Genomic DNA, 13,709 nt, shown 5'->3' on the forward strand with positions numbered 1-13,709 from the left:
CACACACACACACACACACACACACACACACACACACGTTATATGTGGGCACTCACCAGCTAACATTAAGCACGCCCTATCCCGAGAAGATAAAGCACCAGCTCAGAAATTAACCCAGAACTCAATTTCCACAGTTATAAAATGAAAACAAGCCAAGGTTTCAGGCAAAGACCCTCCCAGGCTGGGAAAGCAGTTGTCTTATGGGTAGAGTAGCAAGACAGAGGGAGTCAAGAGACCTGCCTCAAGCATCAAGGAGGCTGAGGTTGAAACTCGGAGTTCCTCTGCTTTGTACCTGGATTTGTCTCTCTGGGTAAATGGCTGTATTGTTTTCCAAGGAACTGAAAAGCATCTTTCTGGGGCAGAAGGTGGGCAGACTGAGGCCTCAGAATGCCAGCTGAGAACATAGAGTTTCCAGAAGCCAAGAAAGACTACTTCTCCTTTACTAAGTACAAAGAGTACAGGTTCTCCATGAAGCCAGTGGGCCGAACTCCCAATTTTCCTCTTAGGAACAACCCTGAGTGCCAACTAGGCCTCTAAGAAATTCCTCTGCCCACCTTTGCCCCTCATCTCCCTGGTGTTCTAGGCAAACACAAGCTTGGCTGTCTGAATCGGACAAACTCCCCACCAGCCCGGAAGCAGTCTATCCCACTTCCCTCCAGCAGCCACCTACTGGTTGGCAAAGCCCTGTCTGTTTCTTTACCTGGAAGATCTGAGAAGCCATCATCTCTTAATTCCTCTCTGGTAAAAAGAGATAAATGCTTTCTCTCAGGAGACAACCGTTTCCTGCCTCAGGCTTCAGAGACATGCAGACACCCAGCAGCCTTCTCATACTCACAGACTACATTTCCATGTTGGCTCCTGCCTCACTCTGGTCTTCACCCAGATTTCCATGGAGATTACTTTTCCTCCTCCCCAAATCCTTCCTCTGCTTCTTTTAGAACAGAGTCAGCAGACTTCTTCTGTAAAGGGTATCTAGTAAACCCATTTCACTCTAGGCTGTGCAGTCTCTGTTGTAACTAGTGCTGTGAGAGCAGCCATATGTACCATGTGAAGAAACAGGCATGGCTGTGTCTCAATAAAACTTTATTTATAAGAATAAGCAGCAGACCAGAGTTAGCCTGCAGTTTGTGGACTCCTGTTCTAAAATATTTATCTATTGATTTCCCCATTCTCTTCATCCAAGAAAAAAAAAAAAAAAGGATACAATGAATCCAGCTCAAGTTACAGCTCTCTCTGAGCCAAAGTACAGAGGCTAGAGCTTTCTTCCCAACGCTGTGGCCACCAAGGCCAACACAGCCTTGGGGATGTGTGGCTTGTGGCTGGCAGCTCAGTGGCTGTCCTGGCCAAGGCTGACTGCAGAAAGGAAGCTGCCTGGGCATTCAAGCCATGGGGTGCCCACTTCCCTTACTCAAAGCCATGTTGGAAAAAAATCTTCACTTCTGATCTAGCGGGAAGTAGGATTCTTCACCTATTCCAGCTGTCATGTTCATAGGAGGGTCAATTTCTTGAACTTGGTGATATTTGCAGTAAAATATATATAAAATCATTGACACAGATTAGATACTGTTTACAGGGTTGCTATAGCAACCCCATCCATGCTGAGGCCTGAGAAAATAGGACAACTGGACTGTGTGGGAATATATGCTTTTCATATCCCACACCCAAGGGGGCCAAACAAGAAGGCTATTTTTAAGCTAACATGAGTGAAGCATTTAATGATGGGCAATGTGACTTAGCAGGGGGTCTCTGCCTGGACAATGGGTGATACATTTCTGAACTGTTGCTCCTCTCCCAGTCCCACAGAAGCTCCCAGAGGCCTGGCCATACGTAAACCATGTCTGTAACCCCCAGCACGTAGTACAGGGTTAAAAAAAATGTGTAAATGCCATGAGTTTCTCTTTCCAATTCTGTTTTAATGGGCTCCTTTTTCCAGAATCCAACACTGTGTTTAACACTGGGACCACTCAGGGTGGTCCCAGGATTTCTGGGTTCAGCCCTGTGCCCAAATGAAGAAAGGAAATATCTCCTTGCCTGGTATTTAAAATCAGGTCATACAGACAGAGTTGCTTTCTAAAAAATATCATGTCCACAGGAATAAATGAAAGACAAATACTTCATAAAATTAAAGTGGAGGAATTTCTCCCGTATCAGGGTCTGTACAAATTATCCTTTTAGATTTTGAAATCACGGGAGAACAACAGTCGCACTGGTCTTCCTCTAAAGCAAACACAGCACCAATTTTGCCTCATGTCTTTATGAAAAAACTGGAAGTGATTAAGTTCTGTCTGGGGGTATCCTTCGGTTTACTCCATGGCCCTGCAGTTCACAGCATACTCCCCTCTGCCTAAAGACAGCCTTTCCCATGGTCTGGCTCTACCTCTATGAGAAACGAGCAAGAGCTAAGCTGGCCCACGGGGAACTGCACCTGGCCTCTTTGCTACCCTGGACTCCAGGACTGCCTGGGCCTGGCTGGCCTTTTACAGGCCACATTTCACGTCCCCCTACAACCCCTGCCTTTTAATATCAGCTTTTAATATCAACTTGCTCCTAGAGACCTTCTGGCCCCCAGGTCCCGAAATGCTCTCCCCTGATTTTTCATCCTGGAATCTTTGTGTGTCCTATGCTTCATTTATCAATTCTTTTTTTTTTTTTTTTTTTTTTTTAAACAGCTACTACTAACTAGTCATGAGAGGCAGAAAATAGAACCAGGAATAAAGGTGCTGGTGCCAAAAGAGGAAAAGTAGAACACACTAGCTGTATATCTAAAGGCTGCAGAGCCAGATGCATTCGGGCAACAGGGAGGAAGACTGGAGAAGCTGCCACATACCCTCTCACACACCCACTCTCACACACCCTCTCACACACCCACTCGAGCCTCACCTCAGCGGGGCTCTAGGTATAACTTCAAGTAGCAAGGCCTGGCCTCTGACTTCCTCAGTCACCTCTGAAGGTGACAAAGGCGGGGCTAATGTTTCTTCCCCAGGCAGAGACTATCCACAGGACATGTGTCCTCACTTGTTTATACACACACAGCATGGGCTCGTGGGCAAGGTTTTCCATAAGGCAGGACGAAGGAAAGAAAACCCAACAGGCCTGCAGATTTGGGGGAAAACCACCATATTTTCCTACAAAGAGTTGTGGGGAATCAGGACACACTCTTTCCGTAAGTTGTAGAGATGAAGCACTAAAGAAGAAAGTTTGCAGACTGCATGGGTCACTACCAGGTACAGCCCAGCCTTTGAGAGATGGGAGTCACCTCTCCTCTGCTCTTGGGGTTAACGCTGGAGGAGAACCCAGAGACACGGAGATGTAACGGGACTTCTGTGGTCATCGGGGAAGCTGAACTATATGTCTTCCTCCCACATAGTTGAAGCTAGATGGCCTTCACATGTGTTTCACCCAGATGCCCTTTCTGAAAAGATTACCCAGAAGCTGACGACAAGCAGCTGATGCTTGTGAAAGGGGACGGGGTGATCTGGCTGGACCAGGGATGGGGGCGGAAACTTCTTCCTCTAACACTGCCCCCTCCTCTGCCGGACCAAACTGCTCCCCTGAATCCAGATGCTTAATTTGCCCCACTCCGAGCAGACTGGATGGTCTCTGAAACCCATCTGGCCCGGGTCTTCAGTGACATGCTCTCTCTGTTTCATCCTTCTGACCCCTCGGCTTTGCAATGTTCAGCAGACTCCATATGTGATAATGAAAATAAACCTTCAAGCTGGCTTTTTAAGGCACCTGGGTGCCTCACCTGGGAAACTATTACCTCATGTCCAAGCTGAACAAACAGTGAGTTCTCGAAGGCTGGGGCTCTATTTCCACACACACAGGCACTGAAGGGGACAGAGGGTGATGATTTCCAGCACAACGGAGGCCTGAAATTTATGGCTTCAACATAATTCCAAATTCACTTTAGAGTAAAACAGCCCCCATTTCCCTTGAAAGAAGACAAAGTGAGTATTCTCAACACAGGCAATGCCTCTTCCTTCACCAGGTGTATTTCCTCCACCTTGTTTTTTGGAAAGGACATTCACACGTGCACAAATAGACTACCATTGTTAGTGAATCACCCTGATTGCACACTACGCTCTCCTGCCTGGAAGGAATTCCCAGAGAGTTCATAGAGCACATTTTAAAAAATTAGACAGCTTGGCTGAATCTGTCAATGAAGAAATTCTGATAGGATGTCCACTCCTTGCAGGAAGCCCTAGCCTTCTGTCCTTTCAGAGCAGCCACTGAGGGCTAGGCACCACGTCAGCTACCAAGAACCAATAGAAAATGAGACAAAATAGATCCCTACCCTCTTGGGCCTCCATTCAAGTGAGGGAGACAGAAAGGCCATTAGACAAAATAATAACAAACTGTGACAGGTTTCATAAAGGAATCAAACAGTTAAGTCAGGGAATACAGGTAGAGGAGTATGGGTCTCTGCAGAGGTGATATGTCAGCTGAGACCTGAAAAATAAAGAACAGGCTGTGAGAAAGACACAGTGAGAGCTTCCTACAAGAGATATCAGCATGTGCAAAGGGCCTAAGGCAGGAGAGGGTTTGGTGAGTTTGAGGGTGGTTGGCGTGCAGCATGTAGCCAGCACTGGATGACCCTGGAGAGGCCAGGGCCCCGCTGCACAGGGTCTGTGGACCTCAACAAGAGTCTGGATGTTCTTCTAAGGGCAGAGGGAAACTATGGAGGTGGCAGGCATTATAAAGAGAAATGACCTGGTCCAGGTGAGAAATGATGGTGGCCTGGACTACAGTGGTGGCAGCAGAGAGGAAGTGCAGAGGTGGGGATTCACACACCATTCCAGCTTGAGCTGGTGCTATAGATCACCTCCATACCATCCCCTCTAGGACAGGGGCAGCTCTAGGCCTGACAGGCAAGGACCAGCGCTGAAGATCACAAGAGGTCCATACGAAGAACCAGCCAGAGCCCTTAGATAGTATCACTGCCTGCTTCCCGGGGAACCTACTCAGGGACCAGCTGAGACTGGACATACCCCAGCAGAAAGGAATCAGCTTCAGTGGAGCATCTGTTTCTTCCATCCCTGCTGAGATGCTCACAAGGTTTGCCCCATTCTTTCCTCACAATAATGCTGTGAAACTGCCTTGTCCCCTCTACTCACTGGGGAAGAGATGGAAGGCTTCTGGAGGCTAGGTGACTTGCCCCTCCACCCCCACCCCCCAGGAAGGGAAGAGTAGAATCTAATGCTGCCTCATCATTTCAATGCCCTTCATGTATTATTTCACAGATCCCACAATCACTCCCAGGCAGGCAGAGCAGATGATGGCACACCAAGTGACAGGTGATAAGGGGGCTCTCAGGAGCTAAGTCACTTGCCCCATGCCACTGGGTGCAAACATTCTGCCTTGGCTTGGGACCCTGATCTCACTCTGTGAGCCCCTGACTATGCTCCTTTCCCAGAGAAGCCAGGGGAAGAAAGCAGCCCTGGGGTTCTCTGGGGTATGGAGCACGTTCGTTTTCTACTGCCGCAGTAATGCATCAGCACAAACCTAACATTTGTCTACAAAGTGGGCAATCTGGAAGTCCAGCTCCAGCCAGGTCTCTGGGGGCCTCCTGAGCAAGCCTGAGAGCAACCAGAGTTTTCAAAGCTCTACCTTGTGTAGAGGGTTTGAAGACAGGTCTTCTGTCATAGCCACTAGTATGCTCACCTGAGGGGAAAGGTAAGGGACCTAGCTTCCTTCCCAGCACACAGGCCAGATGGGGCCCTACAGAATTCTTCCATTCAGTTCCATACTGTTTCAGCAGCTGATAACCACTAGTAACTAATAATGAGTCAACTCTCTGGGTCTTCCACACTGAACCTCTGAGAACTCACATGCAAGCAAGGTCTTCCTGGGGCCACTGTGAGAGCTCCCAAGTGCTTCCAGGCCCAGGGAGACCAGTATCCCCAAGGAAGGTCTCTGGTCTCCCCACACTCAAAAAGATGTAATGGTTGCCTGTCCCCAGCAGCAACAAGTCTGGCTCTGTGGCCAGTGAACAAAACCTTAGACAGCATGACTATAGTCCCAGTCTTCACGGCCCCGCCCCTTTCCCCAAAACCAGACATTCGGCCACATGGAAGACCATCAGTCATCCATCAGTCCTTCGTTCTCATTTAGCCTGTCAAACTCCTCCAGCCTCGAGTGTCCAAACCCTGCTTTCTTGGCTCCAGCCCATTCTCCCTCTCTCCATAAAACACCTTCTTCTTGGCTGGAAGTGGTCTCGGGAGTGAAACACTCACACACACTAATATGAATCTCACCTTCTTCCCTGTACACATTATTCCTGTACTGTAAGCCCGCTGAAGGCAGTAATGTCTTCTCTCTTTATCAAGGTCTTATATGGAGCAGACACTAAATTGCTTTTGGATTTATTACAGTCCTTTTAAATACTTTTCAGGTTAAGGGATAAAACAAATTGCTTTTTCTTGTTGTTGCTTGGTTTTGTATTCAATATCCCCTGAGAACAGGTAGGTCTCTACTTCTCTTGAAATTTTTTTTAAAGAGTTTGTTTATGAGAGATAGATGCATAGATCGATAGAGAGAGAGAGAGAAAGCACAAGCAGGAGCAGAAAGAGAAGTAGGCTCCCCACTGAACTGGGAGCCTGATGTGGGGCTTGATCTGAGCCAGAGGCACATGCCTAACTGACTGAGCCACCCAGGCACCCCAACTTTCCTTCAATTTTTAAGGTGAAGTATATGTTCATCAGGCTGAATGTCCTACAAAGGTCTGCAGAAAGCCCAGGATCCTAGGTGGTTCTCAGCACTATGGCAACGGTACGACTATTCACTCACACAGCCTAGCACTTATCCCATAGCCCACATTCTCCCAACACCATTCTTCACCCAGCAGTGGGGAGGCCTAGCCTCCTGCCTGTCCCGCTCATCAGAGAAAGCCACAGATCCCTTGGGAGTCACACTGCACAGGCTTTAGTCACTGCCTCCATGTTACACACCCTGTCTGTGCAGCTGCTCCACCTGAACTCCACCACCTGGGATGGCAGGCTGCGACTCCAAAGGCTCACCAGGATGCAGTCCCCCTCGCTGCACAACCACATGTACCAATATGGGCTCGGTGCCTCTTAGTTGAAGACACTGCAATATTTAAATCCTAATGTTATCTGGCAACATGACTTGATGAGGTTATTCTTTCCTAGGAAAGAGGTTAGATGCTCTTGGTGGAGCCGTATAAATACACACATGGGCTGAAACTCAGCTCTGCTTGCTAGAGTGGGCCTCACTCTCAGAATCTTTCTCCCCCTAAAACTGAGTCAACATCTGGAAGACACATGGTGGATGGTCATTAAATTAGTTACCCCCTGCACCCCCCCCCCCCATCAGGAAAAGGAGAAAAAGCAAGGATCACTCTCCCAGAATATTTCCCAGACTCCTGGACAATCTTTCCAATCTAAGAAAAATATTTTTCTTTCATTTTAATTTCAATCAATGAATCACATGTTTAAAAGAAATAATGATCCCCTGCCACATACCTTCCTATACCAAGTCCACTATTATCCACATCCACATGTGTTTCTTTTGATGATTAATCAGATTTAGACATTCTCTTACTGAATTCCTGACACAATGGACAAGAATTTTTCTCTCCTCTGCCTTCCTAATTTTGACAGGCAAATCATTAGTCCTAACTCCTCTCCTGCCGTGGTTCTCAAACATCAGCTGCATTAGAATCACCTGGTCAGGGGTTAGTTAAACGACTGTCTTTGGCTCAGGTCATGATCCCAGTTGTCCTGGGGTTAAGCCCCCCATGTCTCTCTTTTCTCCTGACTTGTGCTTTCTCTCTCTCAAATAAATATATAAACAATCTTTTAAAAAAAGAGAGAATCAGCTGGTCAGATTATTAAAATATCTCACAAGATCCCAAAAGAGGCTGATATGGCTGATTCAGCAAACACAATTTGAAAAGTTGTATTCCAGAGTGCTTGGGTGGCTCAGTTGTTAAGTGTCTGCCGTCAGCTCAGGTCACGATCCCAGGGTCCTGGGATTGAGCCCCACGTCGGGATTCCTGCATCTCCCTCTCCCTCTGCCCCTGCTTGTGTTCCCTCTCTTGCTACGTCTCTCTCTGTCAAATAAATAAAATCTTAAAAAAAAAAGTAGTACTATTCAGCTGATGACTTCTGTGATTTTTAGTAGCATTTCTTGTTTCATCAAGTTTACAGTATCTTTTGACCCACCAATTTAAAAAACTAAGAGAACTTCGGTCATTCTATTTTTACCTCTATACAGTCAAATTTAAGGACATTTATATTTTATAGTATAACTGAAAACCAATAAGTAATGCTAATGTTATATGGCTACATGATTATTGATCACAGTAAAACCAAGCCAAGTGTCATGATTACATATTCTCTTCTATACGTGCAAAGTTCAACTCCTGGAATACTCAACTTTCACTTAAGGGAGAATATTTCTAGTATCAAAGCCTTTCTCTTCCTTATATCCCTCTACTTGCTCAAAATCCCATGATATTTTGTTCTATGTTTGAACCATGACATATTGACCATATTTCTATTTTTCTGAGAGTTTTTGATTGCCTTTATTTTTTCTTAGAGAAGAAACATATTTCATTCACACTCTATCCTAAAATTTTGCTACTTTCTGTTATTCTGTCAATTGCTGGCTTCATTATTCTTGAAGCTCATTGATCCCTTGTTCTAAATTGGTAATTTTTTTTTTTTTTTAATTTGCAGTTACACTTTTGTTTTGTTGGATGCCATCTCGAGTTATTTCCATGGAAGAGTTCCTAAAGAGGTAAACTATCTGGTCCTCACTTGTTTGAAAACTGTATTTTGACCTCATACTTGACTGTTAGGGAAAGTATAAAATTCTAGTTTCAAATCACTTTCTCTCAGAACTTTGAAAACCTTATTTTACTATATTCTGACTTCTAATATTGCTAATCAGGAGTCTGATGGTCTGTTTAGTATGTCTCTAATTATGTTACAAGCTGACATATATTCCCCAATACCACCATCCTGTACGCATTTAGAATTTTCTTTAAATCTTAGGAGCAGAAACACTGCAAAATGATGTATCCAGGATATTTTTGGTTTATCCTGCTTGTAAGTTGGTGAGACCATTAAATTAAAAAAATAATGTTGTCTTTTACCTCTGGGAAATGTTGTTCTATTGTCTCTCATAACTTTTTAAATATTCTCTCTTTACTTTTTCTGGTATTCCTATTACTTGAATATAGAACCTTATAAATTGATCTTTTAGCTGTCTTTTCTATTTGTCTTTCAGCTCTGCTTACTGGTGGATTTCTTACCATTATCTTCTTATCCTACTAAATTTTTGTCTCTGCAACCATAATCTTTAAGAACCCCCCCTTTTCTTGTTTCTTCCCTTTAAAAAGAAATAGCATTCCAACCATTTCCCAATGGACAAAATATATTCTTAAATCTCCTTGTATTTATTACATACAGTTTATGGTGGTTTTAAAATTTATATAATCTCTTCTATCCCCTAAATAATCTATTTTCTTCTAAGTCAGTTATTTTGTTGTTTATTGTATTTTTTTTTTCAATGTACCGCATTGCCCCTGTATTCTCAGGCTACACTGGTAGTCCATTTGCATTTAAGAATAAGGCAAAAGGACTGATTAGAAAATCTGTGGATGTGTCAGGGAATGGTAGGAGAGGAAGCTAACACTTACAGTGGAGTCTCTAAATGCCAGATGAGCCAACGCTTTCCTCTGGGGAACCAGCCAACTCATGCTATCTCAACCAGTTAAATTCTTTACAGAAGAAAACTGCCTGGTTGCTTGCTATTCTGCATGCCTAAAGTATAAAGGGACAAGAACAGGGGAGAAACACCAATTCTTTCACTTACCAAGTTTCAGTTAATAGGCCCCCTTCTCATGTGGTCCATATACACTATGGAGTATTATGCCTCCATCAGAAAGGATGAATACCCAACTTTTGTAGCAACATGGACGGGACTGGAAGAGATTATGCTGAGTGAAATAAGTCAAGCAGATAGAGTCAATTATCATATGGTTTCACTTATTTGTGGAGCATAACAAATAATATGGAGGACATGGGGAGATGAAGAGGAGAAGGGAGTTGAGGGAAATTGGAAGGGGAGGTGAAACATGACAGACTATGGATTCTGAAAAACAACCTGAGGGTTTTGAAGGGGCAGGGAGTAGGAGGTTGGGGGAGCCAGGTGGTGGTTATTAAGGGGGGCATGTATTGCATGGAGCACTGGGAGTGGTGCAAAAACAATGAATACTGTTACGCTGAAAAGATATTTAAAAAAATAAATTAAAAAAATAGGCCCCCTTCCCTATTTCAGTTCCACCTGTCACTCTTGCACTCTTCTGTAACTGCTGGCCTGGCCATGGCAGCCTTTCTGGATCCTCGGTAGATGGACACCCAGCCCCTTCATGTGTAGCTCGAGGCTCACCCACCACCACTCTTCCATCTTCTTCACTCACTCCAGAAAATTACAACTCTCTTGCTGACTGATGCCCCATCCCCCACAGCGTTCTCCTCTCTGTCCCTATTAACTCATCTATAGTCACTGTAATGGGGCCTCAGGAAGCCTAAACATAGGGGCTTCGTTGACCACCTTGACTAGAAGAGATCAAGAAGGGCATTTTAATACTAATGTCTCTGCACCTTTGGCTTTGATCAGGCTCATCCACTGAGACCCCAGCCCACTCCAAGTGTCAATAACCAGCAGGATATATCAGTCACCTTCCAGGGTACCTGTGTTTTGAAAGAAGTTCACATTCAAAATAAAAACAAGGACATAAAAAGTCAGTATGGCCAGTAGGTTGTGTGTATACATGTAGCAGGTGCTGGGAGTCCTGTCCACATCCCTGCACGACTGTGGCCTCTCTCCCTGCTGATGTTGAGTGTAGGCAGTGAATGGCTCACATTTGCATTCTTTCTCAGAGAACTATCTGAAGCTGAAGCAGCTCTCCTTCAAAGAGACCTATACTCCTCTTCTACATGGGATGGCCAGCCAATGGCTGACTAACAAGGGACCCAAAAGGTCAGCCCCTTTGCCTCAAGAAGATAGCTCTTTGGTATAATTTATGTTATTGAATTCTCCAGTTCAGATAGGGCTAGCCTAGCTGAGGCCACATCCTTGCTCAGTCCGTTCCACTTTCCTCACTTCCTTAGGTTTCTCCCATGTGCTACCAAATCCCTGCCTCAGGCTCTCCTTCTAGGGAACCTGATGCCAAGACCATGTGGGAGATACTTTGGGAGAGAACTGGATAAAAAAATCTCACCACTTAACCGACCTTCTGGATGCACATGTCAAACCTCACACCCTTCTCTGTGGTTTGGTTCACAAGTCTACTCAGCAAGGCTTGGGTCACTTGCTGTGCTAGGTTTCCCCTAAGCTCAGTGCGGTCAGCAGGAGGGTGGGGCTGGTGGATGGTTCCATGACTTTGCTCCCATCCTGTGCAGAAGTCTAGTTCAGCCAAAAAGCAGTTTTGCCTGACCATTCCCCCAACCCCTGCCATCAAGGTCCTGGATCTGTGGTGATCGTGGGTGTTGAGGAAAGACTGAAAACAGATTGGGGACCACAGGGTCTTTGCCTATTTCCAAGACAGAAGTCAGTGCTGCGTGTGTCATGGATGGCTCAGGGCCGACGGGCAGCACTGTGGCAGAATCAGCTCACAGGCTCACTCCTACTGGGAGGGCCTCTATCTGACATGGCTGTGCAGCTCATCTACACATCAGCACACCTGAGAACCTGATCAGCATCAGTCAGGATTGGTGGCTCACCAGCACTAGCCCTGTATGGGCTCCAGGGATGCATGGGTTAGAAATTTTTAACCCGGGGCGCCTGGGTGGCTCAGTGGGTTAAAGCCTCTGCCTTCGGCTCAGGTCATGATCTCAGGGTCCTGGGATCAAGCCCCACATCGGGCTCTCTGCTCAGCGGGAAGCCTGCTTCCCCCTCTCTCTCTCTCTGCCTGCCTCTCTGCCTACTTGTGATCTGTCTGTCAAATAAATAAATAAAATCTTTAAAAAAAAAAAAAAAAAGAAATTTTTAACCCAACAACCAGTTCTACAAGATGATGTTCCTGCTTCTTCACCTGACTCATGCCCTCACCAAGAAAACATTTAGTGAGTGCCTACTATGTGATCTCAGCTCTGGAAATGATCTAGGAACAGGTGTCAAGTTGAGGGGCCCAGTAACCAGTTCATGACCTCCAAGGGGTTATAAGTTTATAACTGCTTGGGAATAGCCTCAATGTGTTTAAATTATGTCGTTCTTAGGTGCAACCCCCCAAACCACACATTTTGCCATTTTGCAGATTAGTAAAGGGAGGCGCAGTGAGGGGGTGTGCCCAGACAGCCAGGGCCACAGCTTCCGCCACAGACACCTTGCCACCCTGGGCCCGGCCAGGAGTCTCAAGGTTCTGACCTGATTCCTTTGGGCAATCTTCTGTCCCTTCTTCCAGCGGAGCACTGGTGTCAGAGCTGGCAGCTCCCTCTCCTCTCCAGTCACATGCTCACCCAGGCTGTAGGCGGCCTCAAACACAATGGGACTGATGACATCCTGCACTCGCCGCTGCAACAAGAAACAGGCACGTGCATTAACAGCTGGCGCTGGGCGACGCACGCAGAGCATTTCACAGTTTACAAAGACCTTCCACACAGATGGCCTCATGCCAGCCTCACAGCCTCCCCTGTGAGGTAAGACTTTACTGCTCTCCTATCCTAGCTGAGGTAACTGAGGCAGAGAGCGGGGAACATCTTGTCCAAGGTCAGCTGGATAACGAGCTGGGGCCTCCCCACTCTACCCTGCGGGGGGCGTTAATCATCTTCTCTTCAGCATATGGAACACATGACCCTACTCGTCTTCCAAATCCTTCTAAGCCAGCTGATGGGCGGGAGAGCATCTGTGCTCACACGGTAAGCTGACCCTCCGCATTCCCGGTGTCTGGAGGAGCAAAGGTCTTTTGTATTGAGACGGATACGGCTCTTGTGCTGGAGCAGGAGATCGAGTGACACTGAGGAGCCTACTGTCTTCCCGGGGTTCGGGATCGGTGGAGCCAGGACTGACAGTCTTATTTCTGGCCTTATGTTCTTTCTTCTGAAACCCCAGGGCTTTAAGACCCAAAGGAATGAATGAAAGGTTGCTAAGCACAACAGGAGAGCAGGGGAGGGGAAGGGAAGAAGGCAAACAGCAACGAACTCCTACAAGATGCCAGGCACCGTGCCAGGTGTTCTGGACAGACAGGCAACATGCCCCAGCCCCGCGAACTAGGACTTCTTATCCTCCATCATCCAGGAAAGGAAAAGGAAGTTGCAAGGGTACATTCCTCAGGGCACAAGGCTGAGAGAGCCAGCACGCCCTGTGAGAGGTGGGCTTCCAAGTGGAGTGGGGCACATCTGAGATGTGACACGAATAAGCCAAGTCCCCACTGCTCCACACCTGTCTCAGGAAGGGAGCCAGCAGAGGAGCACAGTGGCCCCGTCAGGGACTGAGAGAAGCTGGGCAGGCGGCCAGAAGCCAACCACAGGGCTGGGAGTGGAGCCGAGGACGTCACACCACTCTCTGGGTGAAGTCTGGTGGAATTTCGAAAAGGTTAGAGCTGTGTTCAAAATAGTACAAAGTTCTGAAGTTCCCAAGCAGCGCACCGTGGGGAGCCTGCTCCCAGGCCTCCCCGACAGCCAGCGCCCCTCTCCGCAGGCAGGCACGCCAGCTAGGTTTTGGATACCGGTCCAGTC

The 13,709-nt window shown here is 46.7% G+C and overlaps 1 protein-coding gene across 1 annotated transcript in view; it reads right to left on the reverse strand.

Annotated features, from left to right (window-relative positions):
• ITGA9 (integrin subunit alpha 9) overlaps positions 1-13,709 on the reverse strand; it is a 327,258-nt gene that overhangs the window by 148,922 nt on the left and 164,627 nt on the right. Inside the window, exon 16 of the mRNA XM_032354270.1 lies at positions 12,400-12,546. Within this exon, the coding sequence (XP_032210161.1) occupies positions 12,400-12,546 (147 nt within the window). The remainder of the gene's footprint in view (positions 1-12,399; positions 12,547-13,709) is intronic.

This window comes from Mustela erminea, chromosome 1 (assembly GCF_009829155.1).
Source record: "Mustela erminea isolate mMusErm1 chromosome 1, mMusErm1.Pri, whole genome shotgun sequence".
Taxonomy (NCBI): Eukaryota; Metazoa; Chordata; class Mammalia; order Carnivora; family Mustelidae; genus Mustela; species Mustela erminea.